Consider the following 13965-nt stretch of genomic DNA (forward strand, 5'->3'; position numbering starts at 1 on the left):
GAAAAAAAGGCCCCAGAATATTTCATTTTAACTGATGACACAATTATCTCATTATATTCTGTTTGCAAATGATTGTTACTTTGTTACAAATTGCTTTTTTATACGGGCACCAAAACATTTCATATAGATTATAAATGTACGTGAAAATGAACTCTAAATTCTTATTTTTTGATTTTCATATCTCTGCGCAGCATCAAGTCAGTGATCAATCCAGCAATGAATGACCAAACCAGCAAAGGATGGCACAAATCTGTCATTCACTTTGTACCAAGGACTGGTACCTTTAGCAGAGGTCAAAAGCATAGGACTACTGGCATGGTTTATCACCACAAGGGGGCAATAAAAATTGTCCACTGGGGAAAGCTGTCATTTCAGAATGGATGTTTTCTTGCCGAGTGAGAGAGGTCTAACTCGGATTCGTTTAAATGGGAGAAATTCGTAATGTATGAGCCAAATGCATGAGTGGGTGAGTTCCTCGATATTTTATAAGAGCGCCCTCTACGATAGGCGGAAACTATGTATTTCGACCTACGTGCTTGCCTTACTCTACACTGTCTGTGGGAAATGGAGAACGAGCTTGAGTAAATTTTTGCGATGCTATCGGTTTAGCCAGTTGAAGGTTAAATAGCAGAAATGAATATGGCAGCGTATCAACGCGATCCTTTGGATTTTCCATACTGCGACGAAGTGTCGAAATATGAGAAGCTAGCGAAGATAGGACAGGGAACGTTTGGGTTGGTAGGCCTTTCTAAGCTGTTCGCCATATCCATGTTTTCCCGACACCAGGCCATTTTAAACAATATTCTCAGGAATGAAGTACCGCTGTTACATGCCCAGGTCATAGGCCCGCGTGATCTTAACACCTAGACTGAACATTTCCTATTAACTGTGCAAAGGCAAAATCAAGCCAGTTTTGTGTGTGTTCGTTCTTCCTAACGTTGGCCCATCTTGAATGTCATGCATGTTTGGAATTTTAATTGGGTTGAGCATGTTGACTTCTTGGGGGACACGTGATTAGACACAGTGACAGTCCAAGTCACTAGTGTCTTACGGCCATCGTTGGTTTCATGTACATGGGGTTGTAACGCTGGGTGTGTTTTTAAGCTTCTGTGATAAATGATCTTGTATTATGCAAATTCTGTTTTATCAATCAAAGTTTCCTGGGCATGCTGGGAGGGTGGTTGTACGGTAGTTTCAGACTGCGAGACCAATTATTTTTTAAAATCGGACTTTTTTTCTCTCCAATCTCGCGTTTACACCCGATGACCGCACTGTTTGTGTTTATCAAATTGGGCATGCATTGGACCAATGGCTAAGCTTGTTCCACATTTCGTTTGGATCATTTTCAGAGGGGGGTGGGTGTACCCCCAGAACTGTGGGTTCCGACGTCCGCTCAAATAATACCCCTTTTTCCTTCCCACAATGCCTTTCTACAATTGTGCAAAATCACCCGTGCAGTGTTTGCGATAAGGCTTATGACCGCACAGACTGGTTAATGGTTATATGCCTTATCCAGTGTCAACTTAAAATTTACATGACATGTATGATTTTAAACAGGCACATAATTTTTCATGCATGCATTGTTTGTCACTCTTCATGCTCTTTGGGCATCGTAGAAATGGGCATCACCTTTGTCATGTTTGTAATTAACTGTGTGGTCCGCGTATTTGACAAAAGGTGTGGATGAAGTGTAATCCAAGTAACTTCTCTGAATCGCATTTTTAACATTTTGACTGGGGATAGTAGAGTCCAAGTATCCGTCATACATGTAGGCTTTTATAGTAACGATTGCGGTAACACCATGTATCTATCTCTTCTTTGAGTATGTGTGGTTCTGAGAAGAACCGGGGAATAACTCAATGGTATCCCCGCCGCATCAGAGAAGCCATGGAAATTATCAAGCATAACACAGTTCCCCAAGACATCGGCTTCAACATCAGAGATATCTGGCGCCCCATCCTAACATCCCAGTCCAACGGGTCTCCTATACCCTAGGACTCCCTAGTTAGGTTTCCCCCTCAGTTAGCCTATGCGTCTTCTCTACCCTTGGTACCCAGCTAGTCACTCTCCCTCTGCCAACTCCAACTGACACGCTCCAGTAGGCACACACACAGGCCATGCAGCTCCAGGATCCAGTGCAGCATCCATTGTTCCTGCCATCACTGTTCCCGCCTTAACGCCTCACCGAGCTAATCCCTACATCTGGATCCCTCTCTACACCATATAAGCTCCACTCCCAGTTAGAATCCTGCAGTCTCCTGAAGACGGACAGAATACACTGTCCGAAATGTTGAGTTATTCCCCGGTTCCACAGAACCACACATACTCAAAGAAGAGATAGATACATGGTGTTACTGCAATCGTTACTATAAATCTAGTTTCCTTCACCATGAAGACCGTTAAATCTTATATGTAGGCTTTTCCTCCAATTAATTGATTTCACTCAAAATGGTTTGTAAAATCACACCAAAATTGGAGTATTGAGGACTGTTAGGGCTTTGGAGGGTTTAGTTTTCTACATACATGTAGCATGATCATTAAAACCCTCCTTCTGTTTTAACCGTCAAAAACAGTAAAAAATGCCTACCAGTTGATTTCCCCCAATACAGACACGTATGGGAAATTGGACTGATTTTGACTGATGTGACAACTGTGTCAAGAATGCACCTTAGCATAGGAGGGTTTTAAACTAAAATCCAGTGAGCACATACATAGCAGTTCCATGGCTCCCAATAACCAGGTGTTGGATCAAACACACACAACTTTGGGACCTGGAAGTTATTGTTTTCTCCCATGCCAAAAGAGTTCCGAAACTACAGTATTCTTCTGTTTTGAATCCAATCCTGCATCAGATGCAAGATTGCAGGATACTTTGTTTGGACCGTGATTTGTTTTCCTGGATGACTTTTAAGGCAAATAGTCCAACTTGCACTAGGTTGAAGTTTCATTACATGAATACAAATTCACAATGACAGTGTAAACATGAAACTAGACGAACGTTGGTCATGGTGAAATTCCAAAATTCCCTCAAAACCTCACTGCACATGTTCACAAGCTACTCTTGACATGTTCATGTAAATTGTACTGGCATACCAAGTACAGCTCTTCATGTATATCATTGATGGTATGAATGCTAAATGCATAACATTGCATTGTTGATTTTAGTCCTGTAGACATATTCTGGCTTTGTGGCCTCTTCCATTAGTGTTGATAGATCTCTGAGCAAATTAATTAAATAATCTCCATTATTTACATGTTTCAATACTGACACCTTTTATTCCTTAGGGAAGTCTTCAAGGCGGAGCACAGAGAAACCAAAAAAGTTGTTGCTCTGAAGAAGGTGCTCATGGAAAATGAAAAAGAAGGGGTAAGCTCATCATTTCCTGTCAGATACATGTATGAGTCTGAGCTAGACAAAGCATCAACCGAGGCACTGTTTACTTTGTATGAGGCTTGACATGTCAAGTAAAGAATTTGTCATTCGGTTGTAGTGAGTTGTTTGACTTAGTTCAGTACTGCATGCAGTTAACCTGCTTCGGTTTGTAAAGGTTAACCCTACAATGTACATGCATCTCCTTAGGCATTCTTGCATTGAACTTCCTAGATTCTTTGCAAATCCTTCACTAAGCCGTAAATCAATGGTATTTAGTTTGTACATCAACTCTCTAAGGGTATTAAACCTCATGTAAAGTGATAGTGGAGGGGCTCATCCATCCTAAACCCTTCAGAATCCTACACCACCTCCTTTTTAAACTAATTTCATTTGTTCAGTAATCAGGTGTACATTCCCACGGTATTCTTGATTTGTTTTCACAGTTCCCCATCACAGCACTGAGAGAAATCAAGATTCTTCAGCTTCTCAAACATGAAAATGTAGTGTCCCTCCTAGAAATATGTCGCACCAAAGGTGAGTCTCTGTTCACTTAATCCTGTTATGTTTCATATAACCTAGGTGCATAAATGTGTTATCCCATTGATGGTCCGTGGATTATCAGTCACTGACTTGTTTGTCCCAATGCACTGCACAACCTCATCATTAAAACAGATTGTCACACCTGTCTTGAATACCTTTTTCATTGGCCCAGAATGATCATGTGAGACGGCAATGAAAGCACGATGCTGCACTCACCTTCAGATATCACATAAGCTGGCCCTGTATGGTATTGTTTGCACACGCACTCACCCTAAGCTCCACAAAACACAGGATAATGCAGAGACCGCCAATGTGAAAAGTTTCCTTTCTTGCCATTTATTTCCCTTGAAAACTAGTGAAAGACATCATCAAGACAGAGATATGACAAAACAGGTGTTGATATACCTGTAGTGTTATGAGTCCCTCGGATATTCAATATTTTATATCCCACATCACAGGATTCAACAGTTGTTAAACATTCTAATCAATGGCTGTAATGGAATGTTCTTCTTCATGGCCACAATTTGTTGTTGAAACAGCATTTATTCACGTCAGGATTTGTTCAGATGACACAGGTTTTTTTCAGCATAAAACAAACAAGCGATGTTTCACATTCATGCAATAGCAAGAATTTCTCTGCATTTGGCTCTGTATCATGGACTGAATCATCCTGTCTGTCACCTCATGAAATTATTCTTACCATCACTGTCAGAAGCATCAATGAGAAGTTTGTATAATGTAACAAAGCCACTTACATGACTCCCTGCTTCTTGGAATACATGTACATGTACTTATAAAATGTGTTGCTTGTTTGTTGATTTTTTCCCCTGGAAACCATCAGTTTGGTACATGTACATGTACGTTAGATTAGGATCTAGATTTAATCTCAGTGTTTCTTTTGTTTTGGTCACAATTTTCAACAAATCAAACAGGTTGTTTTTTGGTTTGTTGACAGCCACCATGTACAACCGTTACAAGGGTAGCATCTATCTAGTCTTTGAGTTCTGCGTGCATGACTTGGCAGGTCTTCTCAGTAACTACAATGTGCATTTCTCCCTGGGAGAAATCAAGGAGGTGATGAAGCAGTTGCTGAATGGTCTGTACTACATTCATAGCAACAAAGTGCTCCACCGAGACATGAAGGCTGCTAACATCTTCATTACCAAGGAAGGCAAGCTCAAGCTGGGGGACTTTGGCCTGGCGCGGGCATTCAGCATGCCCAAGCCGGGTCAGGTCAACCGTTACACCAACAGGGTAGTCACACTGTGGTATCGCCCCCCAGAGCTGCTCCTGGGCGAGCGCAACTACACACCAGCCATTGATTTGTGGGGCGCAGGCTGCATCATGGCCGAGATGTGGACACGCAGCCCTATTATGCAAGGCAACACGGAACAACACCAGCTGACACTGATCAGCAACCTGTGCGGGTCTGTCATGCCTGAGGTCTGGCCTGACGTGACAAAGCTTGACCTCTTCCACAAGTTGGAGCTGCCACAGGGCCAGAAGCGCAAGGTCAAGGACCGGCTCAAGAAGTACGTCAAGGACCAGTTTGCCCTAGACCTCATTGACAAACTGCTGACACTGGATCCCAAGTCACGGACCGATGCTGACCAGGCACTGAACCATGACTTCTTCTGGAATGACCCCATGCCCTGTAGCCTGGTCAATTTGCTGTCCAAGCTCAATACGTCCATGTTTGAGTATTTGGCACCCAAGCGAAGAATCAATCAGGGTCACCATCCAGGACATGGTGGACAGATGCATGGCCAAAGACACCCCCAGGCATCAGGGAGACCTGCCAATGCCACTGATGCAACATATGACAGAATATACTGACCGAGCTCATGTGACCTCGGATACAACCACAAAGTTCACATGTATGTGTTAGGAACTATCCCTTGCTTCTTTTGACAAGACACCCTAATCAGTGTCAACCACACTCGAAATTAGAGCCATAGAACAGGTCTTATGTGTACGAAGTCCATCAACTTGTGCTGTGTGTACATGTACACACATGTATTTGGTATTCATGTAGTCCGTACTTATCTACACGTACAGGTGCATGTATGGCCTTGAGTGTTGAAAGCACATCCAGCATCAACCTTTATATGGAAGTCAACTTGGGCTCAGTTTGCTAGCTTAGCTCAGGAATTGTACTATTGTCAGCACTGGGTTTCCAACACTATCACTGAAATTTTCACAACTCCAGAGCTCCAAGCTGGACCAAAGATTTCTAATAGCAGCGGACATGACGGAGGCTTCTTTGGAACTGTATCTCGCAGGTTCAAAAACGACTATGAAATGCATGCATTGCAGTCATGTTACTACCAACAAATGAACACTCCCCACCAACATGACTCTTTTTGACCAATGAGGGGGTGATGCCTCTTCTCAAGATGGACAAAACTTTACACAAGTGAATAAACCCAAATGCCTTGTTAACCTACAAAATAAGTAAGCCATCAAACCCATCATGCAGAATAGTGTGCATTCCATGCAATACCCCGTCCCTAGTAAATACTAAGGTTGTTGGGAGAGTGTGAAGTGAGTGCCTGGTACCTTTGCAGATTTCATACTTTTTCCCCCAACTCCACATTATGTGCACACAACACGCACACAAACACACATAGGATATTTTTTACTTTGTAAAAATGTGGCGCTCATTGTTTACTAGGAACCCTAAATGATTATTCACCGTGAGCAGTGCCATACATGTGTATGAAATTGGGCCCACTACCCATCAAGCATTCTTAGAATGGTTAGGAAAGATTTTAAAAATGGAACTGGATCTGAGCAGCAGTTTAATTATGTTTTTTAATTACAGATTCACCATCAAACAAAGCATGCTGACAACACCATTGGTGTCTACTATTAGTGCAAAAGGAACTGCACGTTTATTTTCCTTTGGTTGTTTTGAGTTTGCACCTTTTCCACAGAGTGGGATTTGGTACTCCAAAGTACATTCCAATGCAGGGTTTTCTAGAAGCATTTATTGGGATAACTTGTCGATGTCAAAGCTAATAATACTGGAGTGTCGGTTGGGCTGACAACTTTCTTCTTAAATTAAAAACACTGCTTAAAAATCGACAAAGCTACTTAATGGGACGCTGAATTATTCTGTTAATAAAGAAGTACATGTACACCGGTGATGTAAGGAAGTTGTAATGAGTGTGGTTTGTAAATTTGTATAACCGGTACAAAAGTGGGGAATGTCACAACTGCTGTGACCTGTATTGTGCCATTTGGGTGTGAAAACCTTCGAAGTTCTGAAGAGAGAACCTGACACCATTCTTAAGAAAGAACTTAAGAATGCAACAATGGAGAACAGCCCTTTTCTTTGCATACAGCTGCGTACAGTGTACATGTACTTCAAACAGTTGTGAAACAAAACCCACTAGTAGGACATTGCCTTCCCAAACATTAAAGAGGGTTAATGCATAAAATGTATCCTCGTGGATGTGAAGCACACAATGTGACTGGATCCCACAAAATTAGTCTTACAATCATTTTGGTTGGTAGTGCGATTGTATCGCTCAGCTTGGCATCCTGATGTGAATGCACATTATGTCATTATGTGGGCGACAAACCTTGATTTCGCTCACGCGAGATTTGGTAAGTCAGGTCACCATGTGCAACACACCATTTATGCCGTTAATAGATTTCTAGACAGTTTTGTCAATTCAACATCACAGAGTCGGACCTACATGTATGATAAGCAGTCAAAGTCGATATTTATCCCTAAATTAAAAAAAAGGATGCATATAGCTTAGTCAAGCATACCCTGTGCTATAAATGTGATGTCAACAAATAGTAACCAGTTCCTGCAGTCTTTGTATTTAAGAAATAATACAAGCTTTGGTATTTACAAAACAGAACAATCACTGTATGCAGGCAAGCGGAGTGAACATGCACAGGCAACAGACTTGGATGGGTGGAAAAGACAAACTTTCCAAACCTGATGACCTTTATGACAAGCCCAAGGCAAATGGACTGGTAAAAAAGGACTTCATTAAAAAAAAAAAAGATGATTCTTTTGCGTACCAGACAAATGTAATTTCAGCATGAATTATGGGACCCCTTGCATGTATACCAAAGCTCAGCTTGGAGGATATTTGAATATGTCTTTCTTTCAAATGCATGATCAACAGTGTGAATTGCTTGCGCCACACTGCTCCAGTTTGCTTCACTTGAGGGCAGCAGCAGAAAATTAGCCATGTCAGACAACTGACCCTTTTCAATCTAATATTCTGACGTTTCCTTATGTTTGAGTGCACTTAATAGTAACTCGTCTTCTAAGACAGCAAATGAAAGCAATCACAAGGGTGCAAGTTGAATGGTCTAGCAAGTGTTTTTCATGGGTCTTTAATACATGTGTATGAGCACATACTAAAAATGGCAACGCTTTCTCTTTCAGTAAACAGAAACCTAACCTCTGAGTCTATCCACTTTGGCAAGGAGCTATTCACTCGTGCACGTATGAAACACCCATTTGTGTTCAAATAACCAGTAATGTGCAAGCATTCACAAATAGTGCAACAATGGACTATTTAAGAGTCATGGGGAAAAACACATTCGGCTAAAAAATTTAATGGAAGTATGAACTTGAATAAAATATAAATTAAAAGACATCGTCCTGGCTTTTACTCCCTCCTGTTTGGTTATGTACCATGTGATTCCAAAAGTTTTAAGCACCACAACAAAAATTCTTTTAACCCCCCCCATCAGTCCACTTCTGCATTTTACAGGGCTGATTTGCATGCTATGTAATTTATATTCAAGATAGTTTGAAAGGTCATCATTCTACAATAACAGCACTGCAGGCAGCCTCTCACGTTTTGATTTTAATCCAACACCCCTCGGTGCTGCTGATCATCAGCACTTCATCAAGTGTTGTCTCTAAAAACTATGATACCTGCATTTGGGGATTAGAGGATGCAGGCCTAGTCACATGCTCGCTTTGTGACGGGGTGTTCTATAGAGTCAAACACAGCCAAAACATACGTAGCATCACGGTGCATTCTGAGACCTAGATGGGGACTATCCTTTGAAATCCTAATAAATGTCGCACGTTGAACGGATTAGAAATAAGGTTGTATTAAAAGTGGATGTTTGAAGATAGTTGGCCATGTGATGTGGTTTGAAGTTTTTAGGGGTAAAGAAAAAATGCCAAGTTAACCAATCCATGTGTATGTCCCCACCTAGCTCTCAGAATGAACACAGTGTCATGTCATCATGCCTCACAACTACAGAGATTATGATGACACAAACATCCTCACCAGGGGTACATTTCACCTTGTGTTGCTGGTGTTATCTTTCTTTTGTGTTCTGGACATTCACTCAGCAGTATTGCAAGTTCACATACATGTACCAGTTATCTCAGCCCGATCTTTGGACGAGTTTGCCAACCGCCAATGCCTCAGGAAATAAACTACCCACTCTTCTCACCAAGTGGCCTTTGTATACTATCACCGTCATTGAACATCTGAGTGAAATGTAACCCTGATGAAATGTGTACACTGCTCATTTTTACTGACCAATTATGTCAAATCAAATGCACCTGTATGTAGTTCCCTTCACATGTTTATACCGGTAACAATTGCACATATATGTACAGTACAGGCATTCATTCCATCAATTGTAGTGCTAAGCTTAGGCAACTACGAGAGTCAGACAAACACACGTTCTAAACACCCTATTTTCTCTCCATGTCTTCCATGTCAAAGGCACTTTTTTTACAGAGAAGAAAATAGACTGCTGTTGTAACTATTGGCTTTGTCCTCGTGCGTCCCGTTGTTTAGCTTGACTCTTTGAAGCTGACAACGAAACTGAGAAATGCCTTCCTGCAACGCTACAGAGAGAACTACAGCTTGAGAATCTATGAAGGAGAAGTGGGACTTTTCTTGGATGGAACTTTACAGTTACAAAGAGGACTGTGGTCAGAAAAATGAGGCAGAGAAAAAAGAAAAAAAGCTACCGTTAAACTACCACAGACGATTAAAAAAAAGCAGTAAAAACAAAACCAAAAGATGTCTAATGCCGTTGCAATCTGAAACCAAACTCCCACTTCCTCAGTTTGTGTATTTACAGATGCATAGTTAAAAGGTTCTAATGATACAATTTACAAAATGTACACATTTACAGTAAGTATAAATAATGCCAGAAATCAATGAACATAACACAAATAGCTTGTGCTTCACAATACGTGCAGCATAGACCAGATGCATGTACAATGTATAACATGATAGCAATCTGCATGCTACTGCAGGACTGGATGGAATGACACTGCAAGGTGCTACATGTAGGTACCGACAAATGATAGGCCTAAGAAGCTTCCAGCATGTTTCCAATCTTGTTTCAAACACCTTGCCATGCACAAATTCACCGGTGTTGTTAACTAAAGTGAACTGACATTTTGTGCGTGATTAGCTGCGGTGATCAACTTTGTTAGGTAGAGCAGGCACATGTGGCACTGTTCTTACTCTTTCAGTAAAGTTTGGGATTCAACAAGTTAATTTCTAGGCAAGCTGACAAGTTAGAGCCAGTGAATCATTAAGAGTGAACAGAGATTGAAAACAGTGTCCTCCCCAAACCAATCACACCAGTGCCAACCCATTTCAGAAAAATAACCAGTGTGTATGCAACGAGTCTACAAAATCAGTACACCATTCTGAGCTCATGCTGTCCAGCACCATGTCCTGCTATTGAGAGTGTTTCATCGGTTCTCAAAACCATTTAGGTTTATATATTATGGTTACATAGGTGGTATGTCAGGTGGCAAAATATTAAGGGCCTGGAGTTACCCCGGCTTAATAGTTTTGAAGGACAAAAATTTAAGGGGCATAACTCTCTCAGAACCATGTGACATGTGAGGACATTAGGTTAGTGCGCAGACAAAGTGATGGAACATGATGGTGAGTTCGGGCGGCTTGTTCTTGTATGTTCAAGAACCGCTCGTTTTGTTGTTTGTTAGTTGGCCACTCGAACACCGGGAACGTAAAACTCGTTATTGCTGGTTGCTCCATGCATCATGGCGGCATCCATGTACGTTCTTTCAGAGTGAACTTTGGAAAGCTGGGCTGAATTCTTTTCTATTTAAAAAGGAACATTCATTTCTTGATTATTGAAATGATTATTGTTAATTTTGTAAAATTTCCAATTGTCTCAAGCTTTGTGAGCCATCTCGATATTTTTTTGCAGCTGTTCAAAAATTAAAATCTCAGGAGTTTTCCCGTGTGTTCCTGTAAAACCCTGACAAGGAGGTGGTGCGTGATCCTGTTCCGGGAACAGTGTACTTGAGTCGTGTTCCCGCCGTTCGAGCACAAGAACAAGAAACTCGTGTCAAGAACAGGCCGCCCGAACTCGACCACTAAGTGGAGTTTGTGTGTCCCTACAGCACACTGTTAACTGCAGTTTATACTGCTCCAGTGTTTGTGGCTGTTACAGCAATCAGACGCTTTGTGGCGATGTGGATGGGCTTTTATGCAGACAGCTGGCACTCTCACAGTGAACCTGCATCATTTGCAGCAAAGACCATGGGGTGGAGTTTATTGTCTGTGGTAGGGTAGGACGGGCTTTAAGTTGGGAGGTATGTCCGTCGAGGTCTTGTTTCTGCAGAACAGTGCATCCATTCCTACCATGCTGATAGGAGCTCATCCAGGTACTGTGTAATGTTTCCACGGCAATGCTGTATCATACCCATGGTTTCAGTCATTCCATGCCTTCATTGAAGTCCTTTCAGCCAATTTAGTCTTCCCTTTGGCTCTGGCTAGACTTTTAACTGTACTACCTAGTGCTGCACTTTTTATATTCAGTCAAAGGACATCAAGTTGGCTGGTGTCTGAAAGAAAGATTAGAACTTGAACTAAGTTGATAGAATACAAAAGGCTGTCATCTCCAATTCGTAGCCTTTTTCACTGCAGAAATAATTGACATTTCAAGTTTAAGGTTTAACCAATTCTGTTTCCTTCAGTTGTGGATATGCTGGGTGCAATCTTAACATAGTTTAACCACTTCCTGCCGGGGATTCCGGATCCAGACACGTATGCTTTATAAGCGTGGCCGGGGTCTCCGAACTCGGACAAAGGGAATAGGGCCTTGTAACAAAACACCGTACTTGGAACAAGAGACCAGGCTGCTGGGAATTACCGACATTTTTTTCACTCTGGAACGTGGAGATAATCCAGCCTTGTTTAGAAACAGTATACCACGGTTTGGGGCATTTAGAGAGGGCAGATTACCACCGGGGACAAAAGCTCTCAACCACTGAGCCACACAGCATTGCTGCACGCTAATCTGGCCCCTATTGCAAAGAGGTCAGCAGTGCACTGAGCCAGGTTCATGAACAAAAGAAAGTTACATAACACTGCACAACCTGGGCTGTTTTTTCCAAGACTGCAGGCCTGGCTGAAATACTCAGGCGTCAATAGATTTGTCTGTCAGGCTAGAGGGGCCACCAGACAGTCCTTCACGTGTTTATAAGTGTCCAGTACATAAAGATAGGAATTTTTAAAGAATTTTGAAAGCAGAAAAAAATGATAAATATCCCGGCCCAGCATCATCAGCATTGATAACTGCCCCAGCAGGAAGTGGTTAAAAGTATTTGTACACCACATTTTTGTTATCAATCGTACAATAGGCCCATGTACTGATGACATTACACTATGCACTTTCCTATGGAGCCAGTGAGGGCCCACGGTCCACTGACCACCATAGGACAGCACACATAAGGCGTGGCGTTGTAAGTACAGGGATACATGTACATTGCTATTCCCGCTGTTTGATATTCATTTTGGTAACATGAAAACAAGGTAAAATAATTCTGTTTTGTTAATCAGACACCCCAACAACTGCTTTTGACGCAAAGTATCAGCCAACACTCTAAACATTGCTTTAATTCATTTGAACTTGATGGGTGCAACTTCTCAAGCTAACAATGGCCTTGCATGCCCAATGTTGGCAGACGTTTACACTGCCCATGAGTCCATATGAACGGTTGTACTGCATACAGCCTTACTGACCTTTGGCCCTTTGTGTTTTTTAGTAGCCTCATCAAGGTATCTCACCCACTGGCAAGCCAAGGCATAGGAGGGGGCTTTGTACTTATATGAGTTACCTGGCAGAGGAAAAATAAAGGGAAACGTGGTCAGGACAGATATCTTTTACCGTTTAACAAAATGTTTGCCATAAATATTTGAACATTTAGTCAATACTTTTGCCTGTTGAGTAGTAAGCGTAGGCGTGAAGTACCTGCAAATAAGGGTAAAACACCTGCACATGGGATCTACCTAAAACGGCTGTGCATGATGAACATCAATGGCTGAACACACCTGAGTATCCTGCCCCTTTTTACTGATGCACTACATGTAAATTGCACCATTGAAAGAATCTGGCCTTTATTTTGTTTGCAGAAGTGTGAACACTTGTGTTGGCTTTCTTGTGTGGCTGGCGATGGCCTACTTGCGGAAGGATATGTTGATGTACCCTAATGTGGCCCACTCTGATTTTTCACCTCTAGTGCCTTGCCGGAGCGATATGCTTACCTCAAATTTCATAAAGTGAAATGGAAACTCTACACATTCTGATTCAAAAATCTTGTTTTACAAAACTCTCAACTCGCTGCAGCTTCAGATGAAATTAAAATTTTGGCTTGATTTTTTTAATTGTTCTAAACTCCAACATGAAAAAAATACTTCCAAACTATAAAAATAATCCCCTAACAAATTTGTGGTTAGGTAAGTGAAGCTAGTAATAATTCAGCAGAATTATCAACTTCAAAGAATTTCTTTACCCCTAACCGCCTAGGCCCTTTTGGCTAGGATACACCCTCAATCGTTTAAGTGGTAAACTTGAGCCTCTTGATGTGAAATCCTAAACTGACATTCTTGAGACATTTTTGCTGGGAATCTTATTAATTCTTTCAAACGCCAACAATGATGCCCCCTCTGCGCCTTTACAAACTGGGGACATAGACTTCAATACTGCAAAACCAAGTACTGGGTATCTGCAAATTTGGCGGCAGTTGTGAATTCAGGGCCTTTTAAAATACAGGAATA

The 13965-nt window shown here is 41.6% G+C and overlaps 2 protein-coding genes across 6 annotated transcripts in view; one reads left to right on the forward strand and one right to left on the reverse strand.

Moving 5' to 3' along the window:
* The first annotated feature begins 510 nt into the window (after positions 1-510).
* Positions 511-6771, forward strand: LOC110983842 (cyclin-dependent kinase 9-like). 2 transcript variants are annotated; one of them, XM_022243441.2, is made up of 4 exons: positions 511-734; positions 3286-3367; positions 3817-3907; positions 4869-6771. In XM_022243441.2, the coding sequence occupies exons 1-4, from the start codon at positions 634-636 to the stop codon at positions 5747-5749; spliced, it is 1155 nt and encodes a 384-aa protein (XP_022099133.1). In that variant the 5' UTR covers positions 511-633; the 3' UTR covers positions 5750-6771. The 2 variants fall into 2 exon arrangements, with proteins under 2 accessions (XP_022099133.1, XP_022099134.1); XM_022243442.2 differs by having other exon boundaries at positions 518-738.
* Positions 6772-6777: 6 nt separating this feature from the next.
* Positions 6778-13965, reverse strand: part of LOC110983837 (ras-specific guanine nucleotide-releasing factor RalGPS1-like) — a 51784-nt gene continuing 44596 nt past the window's right edge. For all 4 annotated transcript variants that reach the window (XM_022243421.2, XM_022243422.2, XM_022243418.2 and 1 more), the window contains 2 exons: positions 12931-13025; positions 6778-11750 (listed from right to left, as the gene is read on the reverse strand). In XM_022243421.2, the coding sequence (XP_022099113.1) occupies positions 11721-11750; positions 12931-13025 (125 nt within the window). In that variant the 3' untranslated portion in view covers positions 6778-11720. The remainder of the gene's footprint in view (positions 11751-12930; positions 13026-13965) is intronic.

The sequence above is a fragment of the Acanthaster planci genome, linkage group LG11 (genome assembly GCF_054643075.1).
Source record: "Acanthaster planci isolate LZ-2023a linkage group LG11, COTS_SCS, whole genome shotgun sequence".
In the NCBI taxonomy this organism is placed as follows: Eukaryota; Metazoa; Echinodermata; class Asteroidea; order Valvatida; family Acanthasteridae; genus Acanthaster; species Acanthaster planci.

What these genes read in the sequence shown, in the direction of transcription:
- LOC110983842 (XM_022243441.2), top strand. Translation starts at nt 634, where the DNA reads ATGAATATGGCAGCGTATCAACGCGATCCTTTGGATTTTCCATACTGC. An exon ending in ATAGGACAGGGAACGTTTGG is followed by an intron (nt 735 to 3,285) that starts GTTGGTAGGCCT and finishes TTTATTCCTTAG; the next exon opens with GGAAGTCTTCAAGGCGGAGC. An exon ending in TGGAAAATGAAAAAGAAGGG is followed by an intron (nt 3,368 to 3,816) that starts GTAAGCTCATCA and finishes TTGTTTTCACAG; the next exon opens with TTCCCCATCACAGCACTGAG.